Source organism: Syngnathoides biaculeatus, chromosome 15 (assembly GCF_019802595.1).
Source record: "Syngnathoides biaculeatus isolate LvHL_M chromosome 15, ASM1980259v1, whole genome shotgun sequence".
NCBI lineage: Eukaryota > Metazoa > Chordata > Actinopteri > Syngnathiformes > Syngnathidae > Syngnathoides > Syngnathoides biaculeatus.
This window is the reverse complement of record NC_084654.1, coordinates 18,331,176-18,357,797: the sequence shown is the minus strand read 5'-3', so window position 1 is coordinate 18,357,797 and position 26,622 is coordinate 18,331,176. Positions and strand designations below refer to the sequence as shown.

The 26,622-nt window shown below is 43.6% G+C and overlaps 1 protein-coding gene and 1 pseudogene across 6 annotated transcripts in view; both read right to left on the bottom strand.

Annotated features, from left to right (window-relative positions):
• Positions 1 to 26,622, bottom strand: part of pacrg (PARK2 co-regulated) — a 184,657-nt gene that overhangs the window by 140,246 nt on the left and 17,789 nt on the right. For 2 of the 6 annotated variants that reach the window (XR_009798402.1, XM_061843609.1), the window contains exons 1-2: positions 26,370 to 26,591; positions 21,229 to 21,363 (exon numbers count right to left, since the gene is read on the bottom strand). Coding sequence is in view for 3 of the 6 variants with exons in the window: in XM_061843609.1 (XP_061699593.1) it covers positions 21,229 to 21,363; positions 26,370 to 26,495 (261 nt within the window). In the remaining 3 variants the exon portion in view is untranslated. Of the gene's footprint in view, positions 1 to 21,228; positions 21,364 to 26,369; positions 26,602 to 26,622 lie in introns of those variants that run through there. The other 4 variants (XR_009798403.1, XR_009798404.1, XM_061843608.1 and 1 more) reach the window with 3 other exon arrangements.
• On the bottom strand, positions 18,833 to 18,951 carry LOC133513871 (5S ribosomal RNA; annotated as a pseudogene).

Below are 26,622 nucleotides of genomic sequence, written 5' to 3'. Positions count from 1 at the left end.
AGAGAACAGTAGACTTCTACCAAGGCAACGTAGGTTCAATTCCCACTGAGTGACAATGTGAACGTGAGTCATAATGGTTGCCTCGCTCTCTTGGATAAGTTCCAGTTCCCCGGCATCCAGAGCAGGAATACGTGGTTTAGAAAATGGATGGATGGCAGAATTTAGTGGACTAAAATGTAAGGTTGGATTGGGAAAAATGAAATTAAATTCACAATAGTGTAAAAATAAAGGAAATATAACAAAAGACTCAAATGAGAAAGTCAGTATAATAGGTTAGGATAGAAATTTTCAATGTGTATGGCTAATGGCAATGACAGCGCTGATAGCTCTTGGAATTGTGAATTTTGCCAAAGGACAAGGCAAAATATGTTCCCCATTTCCTTCGTTCACAAAGCAACAAGCCAACTGTACAACATCAGATAGCCAGAAATAATACTGTGGCCAAGAGAGGGTCTTGGCTTTCAGAATCTGACATGAACATTCTCCACGCTGTATGCCTCCAGTGCATTGCTTTGGTAGAGGCCAAGGTTCAAGGAGGGGGCTGGGGTTGAGGCCATTCCCACACAGCTCAGATGAGAAAGTGATGCGCCGCGCCGTAGATCACAATGTGTCAGACCGCCAACTAACACTGGCTTATTGGGAATCCAGCACGCTCTATTTAACCTCAGAGGCCATCCAGAGACACACACACATCCACATATACAAACGGCCTTACAGGATTCCTTCGCGCACTGGAGTCTCTCTGCATTACCGGCCTAATTGAGACAGCTTCTACCAAGACTTGTGAGGACTGAATCGTTACCCACCAATGCGTGAAGAAGGCTACTTAATAAAAGTCTGGTATGTATATTTTAGTCTTCTTGTTCCTCAACATCCCCATTTCCTCTCTAGTCTTTTCTTTCCATCCACATCATGACAGCTCACTGAGTGAGATATAGTCTTCATGCTGCTGCTGATTGCAAAAAGAACACGATCCAGGGTTTTTGCTTCCCTTCTACTGTAGAGAAGGAACCCCCCCGAACTGTGGCTCACCCAAGAGTGCCTTCTAGAGGTTTGAACAGGAGTTCTGCTTGGCACTGTGCTTGCTCGGTTAGGCCGTTCAAAGGAGTACATAGCTTAGTAGTCGAAAGTATAGTGTAGGAAAGTTTGTTCTACAGTAAACCAGAAATTCCCAAACTTGGGGTTTGCAAGCACTGCAACAACGATTAAATCTATACCTGCAATCTGGTGTGAAAAAACGTGATGAATGTGTAATTAATATAAAAGCCTACATTTACACTAGACTTTTATTTCCATGCACCCCCTGGAGGGAGTCGCTGTTTCTTCGTACAGAGAGGTACAAGAGAAGCGAGCGAATGGAAAAAAAAATTCTAATATGCAGATGTCATGAGACAAGACATGCAGTATGGGGTGGAGAATGCGTGTGGGAGGAAAAGGTAAATCCACGACCTCAGCTATTCTAAGGGCCAGCCTCCTAAGAGCTGACACGGACTACCAGACTGCAGCCGGAGGTTGTCTCCGGAAGGCCAGGTGAGCAGGCAGCAGTCATGTAACAAACCCGATTTAGCAATAGTGCTGGGTCATGTCGGACCTGGATTGAAGTCCGAGTCGCGACTTCCTTGCTTTTTCTTTCACTCATCCCTCTGAGCACAAAATTACAAAGAAAGAGAGATGTGTGGCTCACGCCAGTGTGTGCACACCCTGGAAATGCAGCAAGATGGATGAACGCTTCGGTATATTCTATTTTCTCTCAGGACTTAATACAAGTACCCAGCAGATGAGGTGAAAAAAGTCAGTTGTTGATGGCAATGCGAGGTGTTCCGCAAGCAAGCAAGCAAGCTTCTGACCTCTCACTGTGACCATGTCTTGTTTCTTTGTAATTTCTGCTTTTCACATTTTCACTTTTTCTTACCGTTTTTTTTTTTTTTTTTTTTTGTCCCTCCTTGCAGACACACACACACACACACACACACACACACACATCCCTCGATTCATTCTCCTTTTTCAGTGGCAGCCTGGAAACAGCTTTAAGATAAGGGGAAACGCCAAAAGCCGATGCGAGGTGTGCCGGTCGAACACCCACGCAGATTAATCATTGACACGTTTGTCACTTAACAATGCAGCTCCGACTGGAAAATGAGGCGAGAAACAAAGTGATGATTTGCTACTCACGGACTACTTAAGGGCCAAAATCCAGATGAGAAAGATTTGTACTCCAGTGAGTTCAAAAGATAAACCCTATAAAAAACTTTATCTTTCTAAAGGATCGAAACTTCACAAGTGTTTCATATTTTCTTCAACTTTTTACTGGTGCCAGCACAGAAGGGTGCCAATGATGGAAATTAAACTAGCTGCAACGTAGAAAAGGGTCTGGCTGCTCAATAAAAACAATGATTAATGTGTGCGTGAAGAAGGGGAATTGAAGGCAAGTATACAGAGTTTGAAGGAAATGAGGGTGTCAGGAGGGGAGTAATTTCATGTAGACATTTATGACGATAAAGGGCGCAAAAGATTAGCTTCGGGGTGTGGCCTGTTCTTAACACTGATGTTTGGTCAAGCTCTGACCCTGAGGAGTGCTATCGAGAAAATTGTGATCGGTTTAGAAAACTGACTCAAACTGGCGTTCTTAATAATAATAATACAGTATGATGATGATGAAGAACAACAAAACCTTGATATCAAGACAAACTATGCGCCAAAACCAGTGTGACCAAGCAGTGGTGAAAGCACAATGGCTAATGGCTCCAATAGAAGCTTTGGCTGATAATTGTTTCCTAGACAAATGTAGACAAACAATTAGATTCATACCCAAAGACAATTTAGTCTTCAACTAAATTAATGTGTATGTTTGTGAAATCTGGGAGGAAAGAAATGTGAGGAAAAAAACTCACACACAAGCAAGGGGAGAACATGAAAACTCTACACAGAACACTGAAGACCAGCCACAGACCCATGAACTTTGAACTCTGATGGGTAAATCCTGTGCTACTCAATCGGCTTCTGTGTCGCCCGGATCAACTCCATTTTAGAATAGTTGTATTTAACTTTACACTATAGTGTTATATTCCCTTTACACTTGTACGAGGGTTTGGAAGGTGTCTGGTGTTCTATGTGACAGAAGAGGGCAAGGCAAAGTTTATAAAACAGTGGTGAGGCCGGCCATGATGTACAGATTAGAGACGGTGGCTCTGAAGAGACAACGAGAAGCAGAACTGGAGGTAGCAGAAATGAAGATGTTGAGGTTCTCGCCGGAATCAGAAGATTAGAAATGAGCTCATTAGAGGGACAGCCAAAGTGGGATGTTTTGGAGACAAGGTTAGAGAGAGAGCAGACTTCAATGGTTTGGACATGTTCAGAGGCGAGAGAGTGAGTATATTGGTAGAAGAGTGCCGAGGATGGAGCTGCCGGGCAAAAGAGCGAGAGGAAGACCAAAGAAAAGGTTGATGGATGTTGTGAAGGAGGACATGAGGGCAGTGGGTGTTAGAGAGGAAGATGCAGGAGATGGGCTGAGATGGAAAAAGATGACACGCTGCGGTGACCCCTAACAGGACAAGCCGAAAGGAAAAGAAGAAGAAGACTTGTAAGAGGGTTAGGAATTTTAGAATGTAACAAAACAAAACAACGCTTACAGTTATTAAAGCTTTTATAATGGTGACGGCTTAAGCAATAATTAATTTTACATTATTTTAGATGGGGAAAAACAGTTTTGAGGTTTTATTTTCATTTTTTAAAAAAAGCTTAATTACCTAGATGCACAGTGTTGCTATTCTGTTTCCTCTTTTGTGGAGCTATAGCAGATAACCAAACATGACAAGTTCTTTATATGCGACTGTATTTAAAAGCCATGTCAATTAAGAGAATGAATGCGAGGTCTGCTACCTTTAAAATGGCGGCTGCTGCTCTAAGCGGATGACTCAAGTTGAGTACTTGAAAATGAATAAAGTAGTAGTCATCTGTAATCGATTCCATTGCATTTTCCAAGCTGCTTCTCAATAAAAAAAAATTATATAGTGCAGTGTTCCCCCGCTCTACTGAGGTTCAGGTTTATTTTGCAGATTTGCTTGTGGAATGTATCCATATGTAGTTAAAAAAAAAAAACGAAAAAAACACCCACCTTGTATTGTGAAATTCCGTGGTTTATTGCAATCCTTTTTATGAGTTTTTACAGTATACTTACTGCAATGCCTACTCATGGGGGGAAAAAGGAGAGCCAAAGTTGCCGACGCACTCTTCAGCTGTTTATTGAACGCCTAGAGAGCAGTTAAACATAAACACAATGAGGGCACTCACGCAGGAGCTGCTGTTGGCCCCAACCCTTCACACCAACACTTGCCAATATCACACACCACCCCGCAAGGCCCCCCAGTCTCTTAAAGGCATAAACACGTAACTAACACACGGTTGCAATTTTTGTGTGTTCATATGGCTTTAGAATGAGTTTAAAAGGTGTGTTTTTGAAAAAAGGTTCACATACCTTTTCCTCCCATTGTACTAATCAGTAAAATGAATTTATTTTTAAAAGAAAATGGAGCGGGACATGTCTTTACCTCATGGAAACGTTTAAAAAAATTGAAAAACGCTTACTAGCTTTTTAAATTCCACTCGAAACCAATTCATCCATCCATCATTTTCCACGCTGCTTGTCCCCGCAAGGGGCACGCAAGTGCTGGAGCCTATCCCAGGTAACTTGGGTGAAAGACAGACTACAACCCTGAACTGCTCGCCAGTTAACCCTCTATATACAAACAGATACAGTACATATTGCATATGTTCACCTATAGCGGGAGTGTCTGGAATGTATCCTCTATAGGTGTTCATTGTATTGAATTGTATTGAAATAAGCAGTTAGTGTAAAAAGTGTGAGTGTGCTAATCCAAACAGAGAATCATTACCTGGGTATTACTAGATGTCTTGAGCACAGTTCCCTCTAATTTTTTTACGTGTCTGAGCAAACACACAAAGGCCGTGAGCGCCCCCTTTGACCTCTGTGAGCAACATCAGACGTATGCACTGTGGTCAATCAGTGTCATCCATTGAAGTTACGTGGCTCATTAAAAGGTTCAGATTACATTCCCGTCAGAACATTTTTAAGAACAATTTCGTGTTTTTGCAAACTGACACTGAAAATGTCAACAAACAAAAATACATTGTGAACCGAACCAAGCCAACTATGAACTATAAATCTGATATGTCGCTTCCATCTTTGTTTCATTTATTTTGTTTTTAGCCCAAAATGATATCCCCGTCTGTTTTCCTTGCGGTAAAACTGAATTATTGCTTGCAGAATATCTTTCACAATGCACGTTGAAAGCTTAATGATGCTCCCAAACAGTTTTAGGGTCGTTATGTTGCCTCCTATATTTAGCTATTTTAGCTTTTTTGGCAATGTATCATCTGTGCTTTCATTGTTGATCAGGCTGTGCCAAGGTGGAATTTAACATTATACACCATCTCATCCTGTACTTTCTACTTTGGGTTCAGACCAGACCTTTTTTACTCAAAAAAAAGAGGAAATCCCATCCAGTTTCACCACTTTTTCTTCTATTATTCACATATCCTGCTATTCATTAAAGCAACAGCACTTCTGTTTTTTTGTTTTTACTTTTACCATTATTATCGAGAATCAAGACAAGCAGCATGTCTCTCTTTGCTCTACGTTGCCCAGATTGTGTGTGTGGACGGTGTTTGTAATTATGAGTGTACCCCTTTCAGAGCGGAGGTGGGCGGAGTCAGGTAAGGTAGAAAGTAGAGTGTGTGGTGGATGTGGCCGAGCAGCAGCTCGTTATGAGAGGCAGCGTGTAGCTGAAGTTCACAGCGCTGGATCTGTTTTCATCTGCGCTGAGAATGTGCGACAAGTACGCAAATGCGCAGTTGCGCAGCTTATAGGGAACATTGGTCTTGAGACCTTAACTTTGTGACTGGTAGCTGTATAAATGAACTATCTACTGCACTTAGTGTACAAAAAATAACTTGTCTTCCTGTGGATTGACTATCTCTCTCTATAAGGACAGCACAGCAGATAAGTTGATAAATGTGCAGGCTAGCATTTGAGAAGCGCAGCACCGGCATGCCGTACCACGCACATTAAATCGTGTTTACCGTCATTAAATCAAACACGCACGACACCGAGCTACTGTGAAATAACCCCACTGCACTCCTATTTTACGTGCTTGGACGTAATGGCATAAGAAGGTGTTTTGAATTGGAATGGATCAATTAGGATGGCAGCCATTTGTGGCACAAGCTATGCTAGCCCCCAGCTTATGATTCGCAATGCCGTGTGGTGTCACTGCGGCCCATCTAGACAATCATGTGATTTGTTGTGGACAGGATCTGTTTCCCCATCGATGGGATTTGATGCTTTTACAGGCTGACAAGTGTGTTTATTAATCACCACACCCTCCGATCTATATTCCACTTCACACGGTATCACAATGGCCCTCATGGGTGAACATGTGACAGTTGATATGGAATATTAATGTGATTTGTTGCTCCGCCGGGTCCACTGGTCTGGGCTCCGGATCGTCTTTCTGTCTGATGCTATTGGCTGGGACCTCAGAGGGTGCGTAAAGGCTGAGGAGTTGTACACTCGGGCCACCCTTTGGGTATTCATGTCGTGAGAGGTGTTTTGTCAGTATTTATCACACGTCTCAGTGTGGTCTCACTGCCTGCTAGTAGTGACTTGTGCTGTTGCGTTTCTTATGGGACAATATGTGGTCATTTTTGCCATAAAATACTAATGAGAGGTCACAGTGACTAGTAATGGGCAGAATAGTGGCTCCTTTGTTAGCACGGTGGACGCACATCACCAGCTTGAGGTCTGCGGAAGTCAGCACTACTGTTTTAAAATCCCCCCCCCCCCAAAAAAAAAAAAAATCAACATAGCCATTCATACGCTTAGCTTGTGGGAGGTAGTTTGAAAATTCTACGTGAAATCGGCATAGCAAGGCAGCCTCGTGGGAGCTCATCTCAAGCAATAATGTAATGTCTGTAGCAAGACACTGATAGGTGTGACAAAAAGTTGGTCGTATAAGTTATGAAGGAGGAAAAGCTGTTAATGGGTTTATCTTTTTAGGGGGTGTGTGGTGAAGAAGAGGTACAACACCTTAAATCAGAATGTGCACGGCTTAAAAAGATGAGGTTTAGAAAACAAAAGAAAACCAAAATATAAAGAATGACGATGGCTGGAACCCCCAAGGATGCTCAGAACACAGCTTGGGAATTCCTGATCTGTATTTTTGAGACTTACACAGATAATTCATCCACCTAGTAGCGTCGTTGATGCCATTTTTCACAGTAGAGTACTGAAATACTGAAACTAGAGAGGAATTTCCTAGGTAAATAATAAAAATAGAAATAGCAGCGTTCAAATTGTATCCATTGGGAAAAAAAAAAAGTGCCCAGGCAATGTAACATTACGTAGCATTGTACATTGTACACAGTAGAATTGTAAGATTCTCAATAATCCTGCAAGAGTAGAACAAAGTTAACTGAACCCTCAAAGACAAACAAAATTACAGTTCTAAAAAAAAAAAAAAAAAAAAAAAAAAGATGATTAGCGGTACATTGATATGGATACTAGTATCAGTGCCCATACTGTACATTTTCGCCACCCCAAAAAAAATGCTTCCTTTCTCCAACACCACGATCACATTACGAGCCGGATGCTGTGTATAACCTCTGGGCAGGGGGCGGACGGGACACGCCAGTCATGAAGCCGCAGTGGACATGGGCAGGCCTGGTGGGCGGCACACAGCGGGTCAGCACGTCAAGTAAAGAGGTGACATGATTACGTGTCACTTCAGTTGTGCTGTCACTGCTTCATTCAGTAACTTGTGGTATTCTTAAGAATGGTTTTCTAGTTTGAAATACACAAACAGAAGTAACACGGCATCTGACAAGACATTCGGTTGGATTATAAAATGTCAGTAAAGGCAAGCAGTTGTCCACTAAAAAGCTCCATTTCTGTCAAAGTTTTTCCATGCTAATGAAAAGTTTCTATTTTGTTTTTCTGAACAATAGTTTATTAAAATAAAATATTTTCATCACATTTGAAAGATGTGATTGCATTATTGTTAAAGTGCCACTGTCATGAAATGGATGATTCTTAGTACGTTATCAATGAAAAAAACGGCAGCCAGTATGGACGCATCCGTTTTTTCCAACACAAAACATGATTTTGACGTATATGGCTTTTTGTAACTCCCACTCCTTCGCATCAGCCAAAATCCTGGCTCGTTGGATTGCTGGAAATTGCTCAAACACTCGGGAGGATGGATGTACCCTTCATAAGTTTCCAAGAGACCCAGTTCTTCATGAAAAATGGATTGCATGGGTGCAAAGTACGAGAGCTATAGTAGCAATAGTTGGGGTGGGGGGGGGCGTAATCCTTTCAGAACATCAGAAAAGATCAGCGTCCGTAAGTCAGAGGTGCTAAATGTGTCGATGTACCCGTCGGCGCCGTGTCCGCCTTCAGCCGAGGTCCCGTGTCTCATAGTAGGTGGGCAAACGAGCCGCCGCCAAAGTCGTGCCACGCGGACGAGCACGGCTCCGGCCGGGCTGGCTCATACATACTGTCTGGGAGTCTGTTGTTAGTTTCCCCATGATCCGCATATCATCTAAATATGGCTCGAAACAATAGGTTAATATTGCCCCGGTCACTTCACTCGGTTGTGAGATGTTCTCTGCTTCGAAAAGAGCTTCCGTGTCTGAAGGGCGTGTCCCATAGTCGGGGCCACAGCTTGTTTTCAATGGCGAATGTCCGGGGTGAGGCAGAAGATACAGCAAATATGGCGACCACTTGGATGTCGAATGACACTTCCGCAACTTTGCGCATGCGTGACGCGCTCTCCGCTCATATGTATTTTTTCGTATATACATTGAAGTGAATAATGTTATCTGTATTTTTCATTTCAATAACTATTTGAGAATGTTTATAGGGATGACACTTGGGCTTTAAGTATGAGTACTCGGTTTGAAAAAGTGGTAGTGGTGGATCCCGACCTGCAGTTTGAATTCTGAGCTTTTGTGCGGCTTGTTTTATTTTATTCCTGTGTAGTAGACTTGGAGATTGGAGATGGGTTTTTTTTCCTGTAATACCTGGAACTAAAATTCACTTATGTCTAATTTATTTATTCATCCTATGGTCGTTAGCGTATTCATATTTCGACTCCCATCGTTAAGGCTGACATTTATTTCCTCTCGGGCTTATTATTTATTGTGCTTTTTAATAGGTGAGACAATGGTTTGTTTACTCTCCTTATGCTGTGTTATTGTTCAATCTTCTCCCCAATTTGGTTCTGCTCCTTTGCATCCCACATTTACGTTACTTTTTCCAATTTAATAAACATGTTTATTTGAGTGATGAAAATGCGCTGCTTAATGTTGTAAGCAGATGTGCGGGGTACAAGGGATTTATCGCAGCCCATCGCTTACAGATGTACGCCAAGTACGTATAAATGTGCAAATGGCCCATTCGTCGAACGCTGTGTTGCATACTTTGATAAATATACAGTAGATGGTGTCCCCGCAGAGCCTTGTTTTTCACATTTCCAAGAGCCCAGCTAAAACCAACACAGGAAATGTTTTCTATTCAGCCACTTGCCTTTTGAAAATGCACTTCAATCAAGAGAATGGCTCAAAGTCCTCTCCTCCATTAAATGTCGCCTTTTGGAGCAGCTGCTGCTGTGAGCGAACTAGACTAGACCGTGAAGACATTCAATGTATCTCATAAGAGTCATCTGTAACCCAATTAAACCAACAAATTATCAGCCCATCTAAGTGAAGGGGGCGGAGCATCGAGGAGAATGCTCTGCCGGCTCAATTAGCTGTTGATCAGATTGGTGGAAATTAATGGAAATGATAAACAAAAGCGGAGCTCAAATCTGCATACACCTTCAGTGGAGGGGCTTTGTTTGGGTGAGCGGTATCGTGCGGATGGCATGCAACAGCAGCCACAAGAACAGTCAAGAACTGTTTAAAACATTGCATTTATTCATATTTTTTAGGTCAAAGCGTCTTCTTGTTCTTCCCCTTTCGGCTTATCCCGTTAGGGGTCGCCACAGCGTGTCATCTTTTTCCATCTAAGCCTGTCTCGTGCATCTTCCTCTCTAACACCCACTGTCCTCATGTCTTCCCTTACAACATCCATGAACCTTCTCTTTGGTCTTTTGCCTTTGCAGCTCCCTCCTCAGCACCCTTCTGCCAATATACTCACTCTCTCGCCTCTGGTCATGTCCAAACCATCGAAGTCTGCACTCTCTAACCTTGTCTCCAAAACATCCAACTTTGGCAGTCCCTCAAAAGAGCTCATTTCTAATCTTATCCAACCCGCTCACTCCGAGCGAGAACCTCAACATCTTCATTTCTGGTACCTCAAGTTCTGCTTCCCGTTGTTTCTTCAGTGCCACCGTCTCTAACCCGTACATCATGGCCGGCCTCACCACTGTTTTCTCAACTTTTTAGGTCAAAGTGTATTGGTTTAAAAAAAGAAAAGGTTATGAAATGAGCAAACGATTCAGATTTTTTTTTGGGTGCATTTATCCAAGGGTTTCTTTCAAAGTGTAATATTCTTCAACAATCACATAGTTAAATGCACGACACCATTAGCTCCCTTGACCTGTACACCTGATCAAATATTTGTTGGAAGAGAGAAAAATGCTTTTAACACAACAGGGCAGGAGAAGAGAGTGTCGGGTGTTCTAAACTTCTCATGCCCGTTTCACCTTTATGGTATTCCAGACAGTATCCCGCCTCCGTTATGCCTCTGATACTAACACCAAAGCTCGGACATTGACCGGTCGACTTCAAACTCCAATCTGTGTCAGTACCTTTCAAAGAGAAAAGCGGCATGGGGGGGAGAAGTGGAAAAAGTGCCTTTGGCAGCCATACATGCCCACCTGGCCATGAAACAGCTGATTGGCCGGTCGTCCCATTACTTTTTCCCCCTTAAAAACTGCGGGAGATATATAAAAACTATTGTGATTCCTACAATGTTCACCTATTTGGGATGTAAATACCCTAAATGTGTTAATTTCAGCCACCTATCATTTCATGGAACTCAAAAGTAGCCCTCGCAGTTAGCATCCGCTACATTTTCTGTTCAATTTCCTGTTGTTGTGAAAGGAGGAGGAAGTCCAGTGCAAATATAAAATTGTGGACCATTAACCAACCCGTTGCTGTTTATACAATACAAGTAAAAATGGTCCGTTTACTCCCACATCCCAAAAACATGCAACATTAATTGGACACTCTAAATTGCTCGTAGGTGTGATTGTGAGTGTGGCCATTTGTCTCGATGTGCCCTGCGATTGGCTGGCAACCAGTTCAGGCTGTACCCCGCCTCCTGCCCTTTGAAAGCTGGGATAGGCTCCAGCACTCCACATCCATGGATGGATGGATGAAGTAAAAATGGGGAGGAGCCGTGAAAACGCCTGCTTTAACAGTCAGTCTAAAGTATGTTTTTTGAGCTTTATAAATGTATTTTTCTAATTCTATATTGTCCAATATAAGTGATGGCGGAAGACATTGGAGAAAGACCAGTAGAAGGATTCTTTGCGGGGGGGGGGGGACCGTAAGACGCAGTTAGAAGGAATCAAGAGTTGGCCTGTGGATAACCTTATTTCAATATGGCCGCTTGCGCGCGTGTGTGTCCACGCATACACATATCCGATCGCTCCGTGCAGCCATCAGGAACCACATTATTCCCCGGTACTTTGTACAGTGCATTAATCACAGGAACCCTTGAGCGCTCCTTGGGATCCAAATATTCTGACCTTGAGGTTACGAGAAAGACATTAGTCCTGATCCATTCAAAGTATTGGAGACAGGGTGGGCGGCAATGGGAGGAGGCGGAAAAGCTTTCAAGGTAATGAAATTGTACCATAATTTAAAGGAAAAGACTTGCAGGGACAAGCCTGAGCCGGAGAGTTAGGGGAAAAGAAAAAAAAAAAAAGATTAAATTGGATTTCTCTTTTTCCTTTTTTTTTTTAAATTATGCGTAAGAGCACGGGAGAGGCAAGTGACTTTTCCTCTTTTTTTCAAACAAAAGCACGATAACAGCATTAACATCCAGAATGAATCGAATCATTTCCAATCCAATTAACCTTTGACAGAATGGATGAGTGGCCTGGAATGAGAATGAAGATTTCTAGGAGGGGCCGGAGAGGGAGGCAGTACAGTACAAGTACATTTAACCTGTAGAGACGTTTGGGGGTTGACTAGCATCAAATCCAATACATATTGTTAAGATTAGATCTTATCATTACAGCTTGAATTAAAAAAAAAATAGAAAGAGTCAATTAGTGAATCAACACGAGCGACCTGTTTGAATCAAATTCAGATTTTTTATTTTTTTTTTATAATAACCAAATGACGGCCGGAGCACAGACATCAATTCATATCTGGACAAAATAAAAAATAAACTATTTGTGTGATTGTCTTTTCCTTAAGGTAGACAACGGACTGTACGCTAACTATATTTAACTATAACATTTGCGAAAAGGGACACATAAGGGTTCTCATGTGTTCCCAAAAAGTTCAAAACATGACATGGGTTGAAGCATTTGGGTACCCTTGAAAGTATGCAATGACGACGGAAAGTAGAGACAATAACAAGGAGCTCAGAGGACGGCAGCATTGGCTTCCTCACCTCCCTCCTTTTATCTGTCGCGACCGTTCTGACTGATCGTCAAAGTGGTCCGCAGTTAACCCCACTTATTGGCGATGCTGGCTGCCGCACCCGCTCTCCCGTCCATCTATCCATTTCTAGTCCTCCCTCACTGGCTCGCACGCAGCTGCAGCCGGTCCATTAAGTTAATTAAAGGCTCCATTTTGAGCTGGAGCCTGCAAGCAAATACGAGTGCCAATCAATAGATCTTGGGCTTATTTTGTGGGAGGGGAGAGAAGGGAGTGGGGGGGATGCGGCTGATTTGTAGCCTTGGCAGACAAGCCATGTCCCTTTCTGTCTGTCCTCTGTCTCTGTCTAATTTTGAAGCCCACCCACTCCTCTTCCAAAGTCTCCTTCCCTCTCCTGACTGTGTTGGCTATCTATCACTTTGCTCTCCTGTCATACTTCTAGCTAACCCACCGTCTTTCCCATCTGCCTACAAGTAGTCGCACCTCCTACGTTTCCCTCGCGTGTTGCCATCTGCACAGCGGTGTCAGCTGCACGAAGGCCGTTACCGCGTTGGGAGGCGGCTGGCACGTACAGCGAGTCCAGAGGTGGTGATGCGAGCTCGGGGACTTGATAAGGATATTGTAAATACAGAATTGGAATGACCCTTGATAGAAGACAGCATCAAAAAAAAAAAAAAAAAAGAAAACAGGATGTAGTTTCCCATGTTTCTCTCCGCAAACCATCAGAGTCATCCATGCATTGCCATTTTGCTCATGTCGCAGCAGAAATTTCACAATTAACGAACATTACTGATGAAAGTTTTGTATATGGGAAGAAAAAAAATGTTGTATTGGGTTCACATTTCCAAGCCAGGACCAAATAAGTGAAGGCCTGGATATTGATCCACATAGAAAGCAATCTTTGTAAATAAAACCCTTTTCAGTGAGCTTCCATTTTCTCCCCGGCGGGAAAAAAAAAAAAAAGCTATTGTCTCGTGCCACAGCAAGAGAGCGGGACCCAGAGGCTAAACAACCATCATTAGCTTCACGCGGTGTTCGTCTGCTAAGAATGATGGCAGCGGGCGGCCCTGCTCAAGATCACCAGAAAAGTCCTCTCTGCTGGATGCCTCCATTGCGACAGTGTCCATTCCTGCAGTGACATCATCAGCATGGAGTGTGGCGAAGCTCATCGGTCTTCCCGGCGGCCGTTTGACAATTCCCTTTCTCCCTGGGGAGGCGAGCGACCCGTGCGGGCCTTGATGGCAAGCCAGTGTTGTTGGAGGGCCCACCCCTGCCACCCCTCCTCCTCCGCTTTCCTGATAGTACGCCTGGTGCTTTCCCACTGCTCTGATCTCCACTCCCTCCTTCCTGCACCTCTCACACAAAGCCCAGAGGGGATTGTTCGTATTCTCTCCTCTTATTGTGTTTTCATTTTTTTTTCCCCTGATGACACAGAACTACAGCTTCCTTGCTCTTTGGAGGAGCCATCCAGCATTCAGCCAGGGAGCTGGTGAAAACGCATGGTTAACCCCATTTTATTCTGTCTATTGAAAGGTTCCCCCGACAAAGCTCGAGCGCTCACAGTAGATTAAAAAAAATAATAATAATTCACATGGATTAAGAGAGGACGTAGAGTGAGTCATTTACAGCAAAAAAAAATATACAAAAGGTACTTAAAAGGAATAGAGAGGCTCGAACAAGTCTGCACAACCGTATTGTGCACCGTATTTTCCGCACTATAAGGCGCACCTTCAATGACTGGCCTCTTTTAAAACTTTTTCATAAATAAGGCGCACCGCATTCCAAGGCGCATAGAATAGACGCCACAGTCGAGCCCGGGGTTACGTTATGCATCCACCATGGGCTGCGCTAAAGGGTCAAGATTGATCCTGTCACGTCCCATCGGAACGAGAGGTAGGACCCAAATGCAGGAACTCGGAAGACGCAAGGTAGTTCAAGAAGAGACGCGTTTATTGTATGCAGAGGTCGGGGATCCAGCAGGCAGTCCGGTGCGGCAGCGGTAGTTGTGACGTCGGGCGAAGACAACAGATGAGCGGACAGGCAGGAGTCGGTACACGGGGAAACAATCAACGCAGGCAGGAGTGTCAAGGAGTCAGGCTTACAGGGTTGGTCGGAGAACGGACGAAGGTCGGTACACACAGGTTCAGTCAGGAATACGAGGGTGCTGGAACGGGACATAAAGCTCAACGAACTGGCGGAGGACCAGTCGTCACCGGGTCCGATATATACGGGGGATGATCAGGCCGCATGAGGCACAGGTGTGTGCCTCCCAATCAGCGCAGCCGCACAGCTCGTGCTGAAGCGGCAGGATCATGACAGATCCATGTATAAGGCGCACCTGATTATAAGGCAGCTTTTGAAAAAATGAAAGGTTCTTAGGTCCGCCTTATAGTGCGGAAAATACGGTATACAGAAAACAATGTAAGCGCTTACGGGGCATTTTAAGATGGCCTTCCATCCCCACAAATGAGCACAGCACCTTCCCTTGTTTATGGGCCTGTAGCCTGGTGTCACCTCAACGCTCTTGACACTCCATGCTGGTGATACATCGGGGTATGTACGGATGTAGAGGAGTTGCAGTATCTGAGCGATTTATGTGGTATATAATGTTCCCGTTACACTATTGAGGGAATACTCTTCATAACTTAAAGTCACATTACAGTAAAAATCTGCACTAGTCCTCCTCCATGTACATAGTATCGTATAGCTGAGGATTTATTGGTGGATAAATGACAAATTTGTCCACGGAAGCGCCGCAGCTGCAAATTGACACCGGTGCAGACTGATTTAAGCGAGCTGTGGCGTGCAATATAGCTGTCAAGAAAACAGGTTATCAACAGCAAAGTGCGGCGTATAAAAATGCAAATGCCGGCAAAGTGGACCTGGAGGAAAAGAAATACAGCCTTCCTTCTATGCTTTTTCGCTATAGACCTCATCTCTCTTTGGTATCCCCTTTTTTTCCCCATCTCTCAGTCTTGTAACAAGTATGCGCTCCTCATCCTTTGTCACCCTAACCACCTCATTTCTCAGTGTCCCCTCCCACCACCATCTCCACCCCCGCCCCGCCTCCTCTCCAAATCTCACTCTGTGTAATTCAATCATCACGAGGAGATGGATATCCATCCCCCAGGAGCGCTTATGCTCTCCATTTCCTAAAGCGCTTGATCAGATTAATTGATTGAACCCCCCCCACCACCACCACCACCACAACACGCACACAGACACACGTACACACACGCAAACAATAACTGCCACCCCATCCCTGCATCCCCTCTGCCAACTGTGGATGTGGTGGCGTGCTTGGAAATCAGGTTTGCATTGATATTTTTTTCTGAAATGCTGTTTTCCTTTGCCCCAGACAGACCTCGTAAAAGCACAAAAGGGCAATACATAAAATAAAAGCAATGGAGGGAGGGAGGGGGCTGTTGGACGGAGGGCAGGGGATGGATGGGGGTGGGGGGGGCTGCAGAACAATCGAGATTTATAAAGCAGACAAAACAACAAGCGGGAGCGTCGAGACGGCACGGAGATCAGGGGACAAGATGAAGCGGATGAGGCGATCAATGAAATGAAATCAACAAGGATATTTTGGGGGCATACTCCAGGGTGTCACAGAAAGAACAAAGAATAAAACCACGTTCAAATCTTTAGGGACATGCACATGTCAGGTGATGCATACACTTAAGCTGGATTCACAAACACCAACAACGCAGCGACAACGCAGAAGTTGGCAATCCAGTAGCCCCTTCTCACACTTTCTCAGTGCTTCAGGTATAACAAGAGAGCTGGCATTTTTTTCACCTGTACCTTTTCTACGTAACCTACCAAAGAAGTACAGGGGCCTGTTCTAAGTACAGACATATTCAGCAGGCTGTGATGGCAACACACACACACAGATAAATTGTCAACATTAGTATTAGCGTCTGGGACATGAACAATGGCTTTCAACACAAAAGGGCATTGGCAGTGCCTCTCAGGTATTATCCCCTTTTACACACACACACACACACACACACACACACACACACACACAGAGTTAAACCTCTTACACAATGTCAGAAGCCAGGAAATTTGCTAATCGGCTTCCTGTATCGATACCTTACACAAAGGACAGTGAACTGGGTAAATGTCATGAAAAGGCCAGCGTAGGAATCTTTAGAAAGAATAACTGAATTTTACAAAATATCAAATTCCACCCATTTGGTATGGACTGGACCTTCCCGGTATTAGGTTAAACAAAAGGGATAATCAATACTCAACCAGTCACCATCAGCAACCGTCTTCCAGCCTTAATGTTCTCGGGCATAGCAAATTTATATCGTAGTTGATGGCTATGTCCTCGTTTAGTTCTGGTATTCCGCGGTTTAAGTATTTTTCCCGTCTGCACCATATTATTTATGATGTTTTGCCAAAAGGTTGGTGCGTATATTCATTACTAAGCATACTTGGACTGCCAGGGTACATCTCATTTGCCGGTTTATGCAGAAGAAATCAGATTCATATTGATCATGAGCACAGGTCCCGTCTGAAGATATTCAATTTGATGTTTTGTTGTGGGGTTTTTTTTGTTGCCTGTGAGTTGTGCCAAAAATCAGAACTGTGCAACTTGACCCATCCATCCATCCATCCATCCATCCATCCATCATCTGATCCACTTATCCACACAAGGGTCACGGGGAGTGCCACAGCCTATCCAAGCTATCGTCGAGTAGGAGACGGTGCAGACACCCTGAACTGGTTGCCAGCCAATCGTACGGCACATAGAAACAAACAACCGTTCACACTCACAAATCAGACCTAAGGGCTATTTAGAGTCTCCAATTCATGTCTGTTTTTGGGATGAGGGAGGAAAATTGAGGATTTGAACCCCGGTCAACAGATCTTTGAGGCAGACGCTCAAACTAACCGTTCTGCCGTGGCACCACCACTTGAACCATATAGTCTAAATCCAGTCTTTTTGTATCTGTACGGCCACAGCAGAAAGTGCTGCGGAAAGTGGATGCCAGCCTCTCAGGCAACGCAGACCTCGGCTCATCCATTATAACTGCGAGCCAAGCGGCTGCCATGTCTACGGAGTGCCGAGTCCCTGCGGTGTTGTCACTCTCTTCCTATCCCTTCTCTGGCGCCTCCCTCTCCCTCTTTCTCTATTTGCCACTCCAATATCTGAGTCGATTACTGCGCTCTTCCAGGCCCTGCCTTGACATAGGGGCCAAACACATGCACAAATTTACACAATTGCATGCACACACATCGTCACTAGTCTCTCTTATCTATCTACCGCACATGTTCTCTATACTTGTAAAGCTTTTACCTGAGCGCGCCATTACAGCGGAGGCTTTTACCTCTCGAGAGCCAAATTGCCTTTCAGACACAACCTTTCCGTTTTCGACTTGCCCTTGACATTTAGTTTGCTTGCATTCTTCCGCGTACTTACAGACTCGCGCGCTATGAAACTCACACTAAATACAGTAAACTGCAATGTGATGCATAATTCGCTGTCATTTAGCGCTCATATATTTTTCTGTTTATGAGACGCGGCAGCTTATCAGGAGCAGTTGCATCGCGGGGAATTTAATTACTACAAGGATTTGATTAAAAACACTGCTAGAAAGATAAGAGATGATAATATTCCAGTGTGGCCTTCTGTGTCTTGAAAGAGGAAATATTTACGACGTGTAGTACCCAGTAACTCATGTGCTGCTCTGAAAGAGAATTGCGTTGGGAGAACAAAGGGAAGCACCTTACCAAAGATTTTGTACAAAACAAAGACTAAATCATAGTAAGTAGTGGAAAACTGACTTTTTGCACTGGTGTTGTAAACATGATTTGTTTTTTATCAGGATTCTTCTTTTCCTTTCAGCTTGTCCCGTTAGCGGTCATCCTAGATCATGGGTGTCAAACTCTGGCCCGCGGGCCAAATTGGGCCCGCAGTGTCATTTTATTTGGCCCGCGAGGCAATTGAAAATTAATATTGCAGCTGGCCCGCCGGTATTACAAGTATTACACACTTGTTTGGTTCCATGATAAAAGGTTCATTTGTTCAACCTTGGCCCGCGGCTTTGTTCAATTTAAAATTTGGGCCCTCTGTGAATTTGAGTTTGACACCAATGTCTTAGATGAACGCACATTTGTTTGGCACAGTTTTATGCCGGATGCCCTTCCTGACGCAACACCTCTGAATTTACCCGGGGAGAGAAGCTTACAGGACCTGGTATTCCCAGGTGATCTCCCATTCAAGTACAAACCAGGTCCAAAACCACTTAGCTTCCAAGATCTGACGACATTGGGCGTTCTCAGGGTAGCATGCCCGTAAGCCTTTTTTTTTTTTTTTACCATGATTATATAATTAAAATAATAGAACAGGTTGAACACGAGCTAGTTAGGGAAAATGATGGATTAGTTTGCATTGAAATCTAAATTTAGACCCCGCAAAAATCCAGACCGGTTATTTAAAAAACAAAAACAAAAAATGAATCCTCTCCCCACCCCATCTTACTTTTACTCAAGACTTTATTTGCAGGGTGACTGATCTCTCAGACCGGGATTGATCCAAAGCCGCTCTCTTGAACCAGTGCCTCGAGGGTGGCTCAGTGCAAACACGCGGAAGCCCCTCTCTACTTACTGCTATCGCGGCTACACATTGTAACCACTTTGCTAAGGACATAAAACAGCAAACGGGGACCGGCTCTACCTGGAAGGCATTCGTAAAAACCTGGAAGGCCGCAGAAATAAAAACTTTTAGGTGCGGTGTTGCGGGGGAGAAGATACAATAAAGGACCTGATGAGATATGACAGCAGTACGTACAGCCGGCATCGCATTTGCTTTGCGCCGTCCGTGAACGACGCGTAGAACAAACACGTTACTTTTGACAAATGCAAGGATCATTTGAACGCCTACATTAATAATTCATGACAGCGCGGACCCGTTTGCCTGGCTTCTCTCTTTGAGGTTTCGGAGCAGAGGTGGAAAAAGGGCATCATTTGTTTGATTCATGCATTGTTACATACAACGACTGAACGTCATTATGATGGGGAAGTTAAGGAATGGCTGGCGTCTTAGCGGGAGCTGAGCTAAAGCAAGACGGTGATTAGGAGAAGGCATCCATCCCACACACCGAGAACTATACAGCAGTTTAATGGCTCTGTGGAGGCTTTCACTTTGATGCAGACACTGTATACATACATACAGCACGAAAATGCATATCCAGTTACATACCGCGATTTATTTATTTATTTTGAGTTAGTGGCTGTGTCCCTGCAGAGGGTGATTGATGGATTATGTGAGCTGTGGTGTGACACACAACAGGGGGATTGGAGTGAGCTAATCCACACTGCCTCCTACAGGATAACAGCACACACCGTCACTTTGACTGTGTGACAACGTTGCACAATAAGAGTTGATACTTGGAACAAGTGTCGACCGAAACAACACATATAATATATATCTGATATAACTGAAAATAGTATGGTTGGCATGCTGAATATCTGAATTAATTTTTGTTGCAGCTTCTTAATTAGGCCTCTGTAGCTTTCATATTTGAAACTAATAGTTTGTTTCCTCCTAAAATGAAAAAAAAAATGCTTTGTGAGATGAGCCAATGTAAAAACCTCTCAGTTTGAACCAAAGCTGTCATTTTTTTTCAGCCCACTGAACCTAATTAACACGATAAGCCGTGATTTCGAGGCTGTTGAGAAGTCGGAAATGCCCTATTTGGAGCTAATGAGATACGACCAGTGTTCCAGTAAAAAGTAAACAATAAACATGGCTGGCGACTGTTGCCCTGTAAATCAGAATTCCTCAGATCAAGATAAGGCTTCTTCCAAATGTGGATTCAAAAGCACATTTAATTAGGGGTTTGAAAGAATAGAGATGTTTTGTACTCGATGTGAATGTCATCAAAGTTGAATTGAAGTTGATGACTTGAATTTTTTTTTTTCAGCACAGTTCAGCCTTTTAGTGTGAAGACAAGACTTTGACAGACCTTCCCGGGAACATAAAAATAAATGATTGAAATAAAAGTCACCATTAGTCTGAATCTAGTTGTCATTTCTGGAATCTGGCATGTTTCTCCTCAACAAAGCAACCGGTCACATCTTGTGTTCCAAGCCATACAGAGTGTCGTAAAACAGCACATTGTAGCCAGTCTCAATAAAATAAGGCATTTAGTGTAGTAGAGGATAAACTTGCATTCATTCTCATTCTTGGGAAAATACCTCCACATGTTTGTAGCCTCACTTTCAGTAAAGCAATGTGATGTGCAAGGTTTCCTTCTTGAAAAATACATTCACAGGGGTGGGAGGTGAAAGTGGACCGGATTTATTGCATTTTCTATTCATTTCAATGGGAAACGACGATTTGAGATCAGTGTTTTGAGTTACGAGCATGCTCACAGAACAAATTATATTTGTACCTCAAGGTTTGATTGTTTCCGTGAGTGTTCTACTCAAGTGTTCTCTGGAAGTGTACACATGTAGTTTCAGTGACACTGTGATATTGGATATGGGTCACTCGGAAAGACGTGTAAATAAACACACACCAGAATCCCAATGCATGTGTTTTCGGAGATGTCTACCAAGTGTTAGTGTGCCTACCTTCCAAGCGATGCGGTTGCCTTTGGTGTCGTGCTCCAGCGCCATGGGGAACTCCCCTCGCTCATAGAACTTCCGAAACATGGTGGGTTTGGGGGGCCGCTCCTGAAAAGCCCCTGCTGGAGGGGGACCTGCCACCTGACCAGACACACAAAGCACACATGAATAAAAGTACACCAAGCAGACTGAGCATGCGAGAGGCGTCGGTTTATGAAATTAGAACTGACTCGCACGTGAAAAGAGTCGCTCCCACGGCTCCTTCTTTTGAGTAATTCGGGGGGGGGGGGGGGGGGCACATGTGCAGGCCGCCGTGCAAAACACTGGTAGTGCATGTTTGTGTGTGCGTGTGTGTGTTCACCCTGTAGCCAGAGGTACTGCCAGAGGCATTGTTACCATCATCTTTTCTCTGCCTCTGTGGCTGGATATGTGGTATTACCGTGTCACTGAAAAACAATAGCAGGCCTAGCGCCTCTGCCACACAGTGTATGGTCTTTTCTTAGGATTTATCCTGGTACAGCCTTTCATTGCTTAATGCTATAAGAATCTGGATTTTTACCATTATTTTTGTAATATTGAGCTTCAAGAAATTCAAAATATGCATGTTTATATGTTATTGTTCCCCTACTGTTTAGCTTGATCATAGTCCTCCCAATTACAGTCAACTTGTTTTGAACAAAATTACTTGGGTGACTCGTGTTGTGTATTTACCGTAATTTTCCAGCCTACTGAGCGCACCGGATTATAAACCTCACCGAGTACATTTGTAGAGGAAAAATACCATTTGGTACATACATAAGCCGCACCAGTGTAAAAGTTCCCATGTTGAAACCCACGATATTTACAAAGAAAGACGGTACACAGAAACCATTTTCAAAGTTTTAATACGTTAGCTTAGCTTAACATAGAAACAACACGGTAGCACGAACAGGGCTGGTTAAATAAAGAAAAAAAACATACCAGTAAGAAAAAAAACAAAAACAGCCGCGGCAACTACACAGTAGCAACACAATAGCACAGTAATAACAGAGCCGATAAAAAAAAAAAAAAAAACATACCTAAATCACTGAGATGCTGCACTTAGACAGGAGAAACATGCTAGCGCAGCGCTAAGGCTGGCGCGGCGCTAACAGAGCCAGTTAAAAAAAAAAAAACAACATACCGGTAAAAATCACAGACATGGCAGTAACAGCAGCAACACGCTAGCGCAGCTCTAAGAGGGCCGGTTAAAAAAAGCATACCGGTAAAAGTCAGTTCCTCTGCGCATATATTCCACCGGTCTCACTCTTTTCTGCTCAAGTGCCCCCTTGCGACGGTTAGAAAAAAAATGTACAAATTAGCCGCATCACCGCATAAACCGCAGGGTTGAAAGCGTGTGAAAAAAAAGTCACGACTTATAGGCCTGAAAGTACGGGAAGTCAATTAGTTTACAACTATGTTAACTTCTTGCACGAGCTGGCAACTGGATACGCTCACTTATGTTGAACAGCGTGCGAAGCACCACAGGTTGGAAGGCTCCATGACATAATGACTGAATATTTGACCCAAAATAGAACATTTCTTCTGCACATCCTGCACCATCTGTGTTGCACTCCCCATAACTAACAGGATAGTTGCAGTCATTAATCCTGTCATTACCACCCATTGAGCGGCAGCATTTTTCAAGGAGCGGAAACAAGTGGGCATCTTTCAAGGGTTAGCAGAGATGCTCCGCCATACAAACTCATACGTATTCATTTTCCAGTGTTGACTATCTGTTGCATAATCCAACACATACGCTATCTTAAAAGAAGGTAAAGGAAAGAAACCACCAGGATGATGAAAGTTATTGTAGCTGCTCCACGTTGTATAACAGTTGCAGAGGTTCAAAGCGTGAGTTTAAAAAAAAAAGTTTCAGAGCGCCAGGGATTGAACTTCAGTAATTTCACGACCGTTTGGGGACTTTAACGGGCAATCTTGACTAAAACGCAATACTAAAAAAATTGTTGCAAGCAAATAACGACATCAATCTTTTCATATAAATCATTTAACGTAATCTGTGTCAAGACTTACAGTAGTTGCAGCAACAGTGTATGCTAACAAAGATTGCATTTTTTAAAAAAAATTGTATTCTAAGAAAATGTTGGATTTTGCATTTAAAGCACTTAATTCTCTCTTGGTTTTCTCATGAAAATACAATGTACCTTAAAACATCATGCAGATTTTTGTTCTTTTTTTCCCTATTAAGATTCCAATTTACTAGCTAAACCGAGGCTTCCCAAATTTCGCGCCACTCCTTGTCAGTCATCAAGATCAGATCATCAAGCGGGAACATGATTTCTTCTTCTTAAATATTTTTTGTAGTCCTAAATTCATGCCTTCCGTAGTCTTCATTATTATTTCATTAGCAACATCAATGCAGCAGTGACAAAGCCCCAAAGTAGAGGAAACAATGGCAGTCGAGGCATGCTGCATAGGGAAGCTAAAAATAGCTTAACTGAGGCAATGAGCAAGAGAGAGAATCAACCTAGACTGCACTGACTGGCTGAGTGGCTTTTATGGTCAGGAATGATGACGCTGCAGTCAATTCCATGGCCTGTGTTCGTGGCTGAGGAATTACAAGCTTCACAGCTATTTTACTACTTTCTCCCCGATTATCCCGGCAAACATGCTGGCGGTCGGCAAAAGGGACAGAACAATATTTTCCCAACAAAAGCTGATCGCCCAGCTAATGATTTAGAGTTTCATCACTATTATCTTAAACAGAATAGTTTGAAGGTACAGCCATTTTTAGGGTTATAACCCAGGTTACCCTTAAATTTGATGGTGTATAGACAAGCGTTGATCTCTCGTAACTGAATTCCAACAAGAATGGCATCCAGTACAACGCAGACGTACACCAAAAATGAATAACGCTAAACATAACTCACTCATCTTAATAGCTTGTCAGGTAACAAAATTTTGCTCCCATCCTGTAGGTGGCAGTAATGTGCAACTGGGCGCAAAAGACCATACAGACAATTGCTTGATCTGTTGGGTCAGTTCTGGGCATGGCCCCAAGATATGTGGACTGGCTTAGTGAAATGTGAAGTTTAGAGTTGGTTGTTACGTACTACAGCCTTTAAAAACAATTGGCCATTTCATATGTGAAAATTTTCAGAAAAATGGAAAAACACAATTGTTGGCAAGCATATTGGTAATTATTTTATATTACAACAGTAAGTGATTGAGCCTAGGTAAAGCAGCACTTGTATTCCTTGTCTGATTTTTGAGGTAAAGATCATTCAGTATGGGAAACATTTCTCATAGACTGCTGGAGTAGTAGAGTTTTTCTCTGGCTCGTGGCCAACATAAATTGCGACATGCTTATGGCGGTGCATCAAACGATTCCAAAATGCAGTGTGTCAATGCATATGCAGTGCTGCACCCCAAAAAAAAAAAATACCAATGGCAATTGCACTGTTCTGCATCGTTCATTTCTTCATAAAAGATCAACTATTGAGTTACTTCAACTCAACAAACAGAAAAATTTAAGTAAATATTAGTAATATATACAATATTATATAATAATATATTTATATATTAGTAAATATTTGCTTTATTATTATATTGAATGCCTCAACCAGAATTTATTGTTCATAGTTTGTATTTTTCTGTTTCATTCTAAATATTATTAAAGCTCTCCCTGTTTTTCAATTTGTTCTCAAATGTGAACCAAACTGACATTCAAACCAAAGCATTTATCAAAACGATTTTTTAATTTTTTTTTTTTGCTTAGCATTAAACTCAATGTTTTTATTGTTTAGTCAGAAATGGTAATATTGTTCACTTTAAGACCCGTGCTGTTGTCCTCTAACTAAACAGCTGAGACAGCATATTTTCCATTTGTTTTCAGTGAAACAGTTTTGTGTAATGGTCCCGAACAAGAGACCAAGAGTCCCCTGTCAGGACATGAATCGTTGGAAAGAAATGAACAGCAGTATGAGAATCTGTCATCACATGGGACAAGAAGCCATTCTCACTTAGCAGCATTATCTACAGTTTATCATTGGACTAAAATTATGGCCTAGAAATCCTGATCAGCCAAATAGTTACTGAGTACGTCATGTTCTGACTTACTCCGCTGTAGGAATGGAACTTTGCCGTGCACCGAGGAACCCACCCGCAACTCCACGCCCCCCATCTCACCGCACTGCATGAAATAGGCAAAGACTTCTAAATGACAGGAGAAACAAGGGACAGAAGACCACCGTAAATGTGCCCCTGCTGTGGAAGCCATAAACAAGCGTGTGAGGCGACAATTCAAGAAACGGAGGTTGTGTAAGGCAATAAAGGCAAGCAAAGACGGCCTCTGTGTGTTCTTGGTGCACCCGTCGGGGAGTCATAACAAGGAAGCAGTGGTCAGAGGCGCTCCGGGCTGTCATTTCCCTCCCTCGCCTTCAGTCTTCCTCCAGATCTGTTTCCTTCCTAACGCTGTTGTCCAGGCGCAGCCGAGCTCCACCGGAGGAAAATTCCAGCTGCTGCGAGGCCCCCGCAGAGGCAATAAATGCACAAGCGTGTGCACCACACATACCGAGCCCCCACCCGTGGGGGAGCTCCCGCAGAGGTGATTGAACACCGACGGGGGTCTCGCGCTGCTGTCATTTATAAAGGTGTCACCCTGAGGAGGGAGGGGGGAAAAAAAGAGAGAGAAATGCTGCCAGGAAACCACATTAGTATGGTATCTCCTTGGTACCTGCTTGGAATTGAGACACAGACCAAGGGTGGCAGTGGAAGGGGAAAGAGGAAGGGGGGCAGGGGGGGGGGGGGGGAGATAGGACCCCGATAGAACATAGAGAAGAAATTGGTGGGAAATGTCAGTGAGAGAACAAAGACGCCAAGGAGCGAGGAAAATGAAAAATGGAGATGAAGTACGGGTGACGTTGAAGAGTTGATAGCGAAGGAAGCGAGAGACGGGGGGGAGACAAGGGGTTGTGCCTCATCAATTCTTGAGAGTGAGTTCAGCGTGGCGGGGGCTGCTGCGGCAACGGAGGCCATCCATCACTGCACCGGGGCCTCAAACTGGTCAGCTCGCGCTCGCTCATCTCACCATGTCGCTCCGATCGCCAGCATTACCCCTAAAAAAAACACCTCAACCAAAAACTGATAGATGTGTGGTGAGGATCTACCTTGCAATAAGCGTTAATCTCGCTTTTCATTTCAGTCCATCTCTTCCCATCACACTTGCTCTTTTGACACAAGGCCTTTGCGTGGCGACCAGCCTGCCACTTCACATGGGGGGGTGGGGGGTGCATTGCGTCACCCGTTTTGCTGACAGTAAATCGGGCGAGCAGACACCTGTTTGAGCTTGCTACATTTCGCTGGCATTCTTGCTTGAGAGGTTACCGAGGCCTGCCTTTCCTGGGGGAAGGAGCAGGTTAG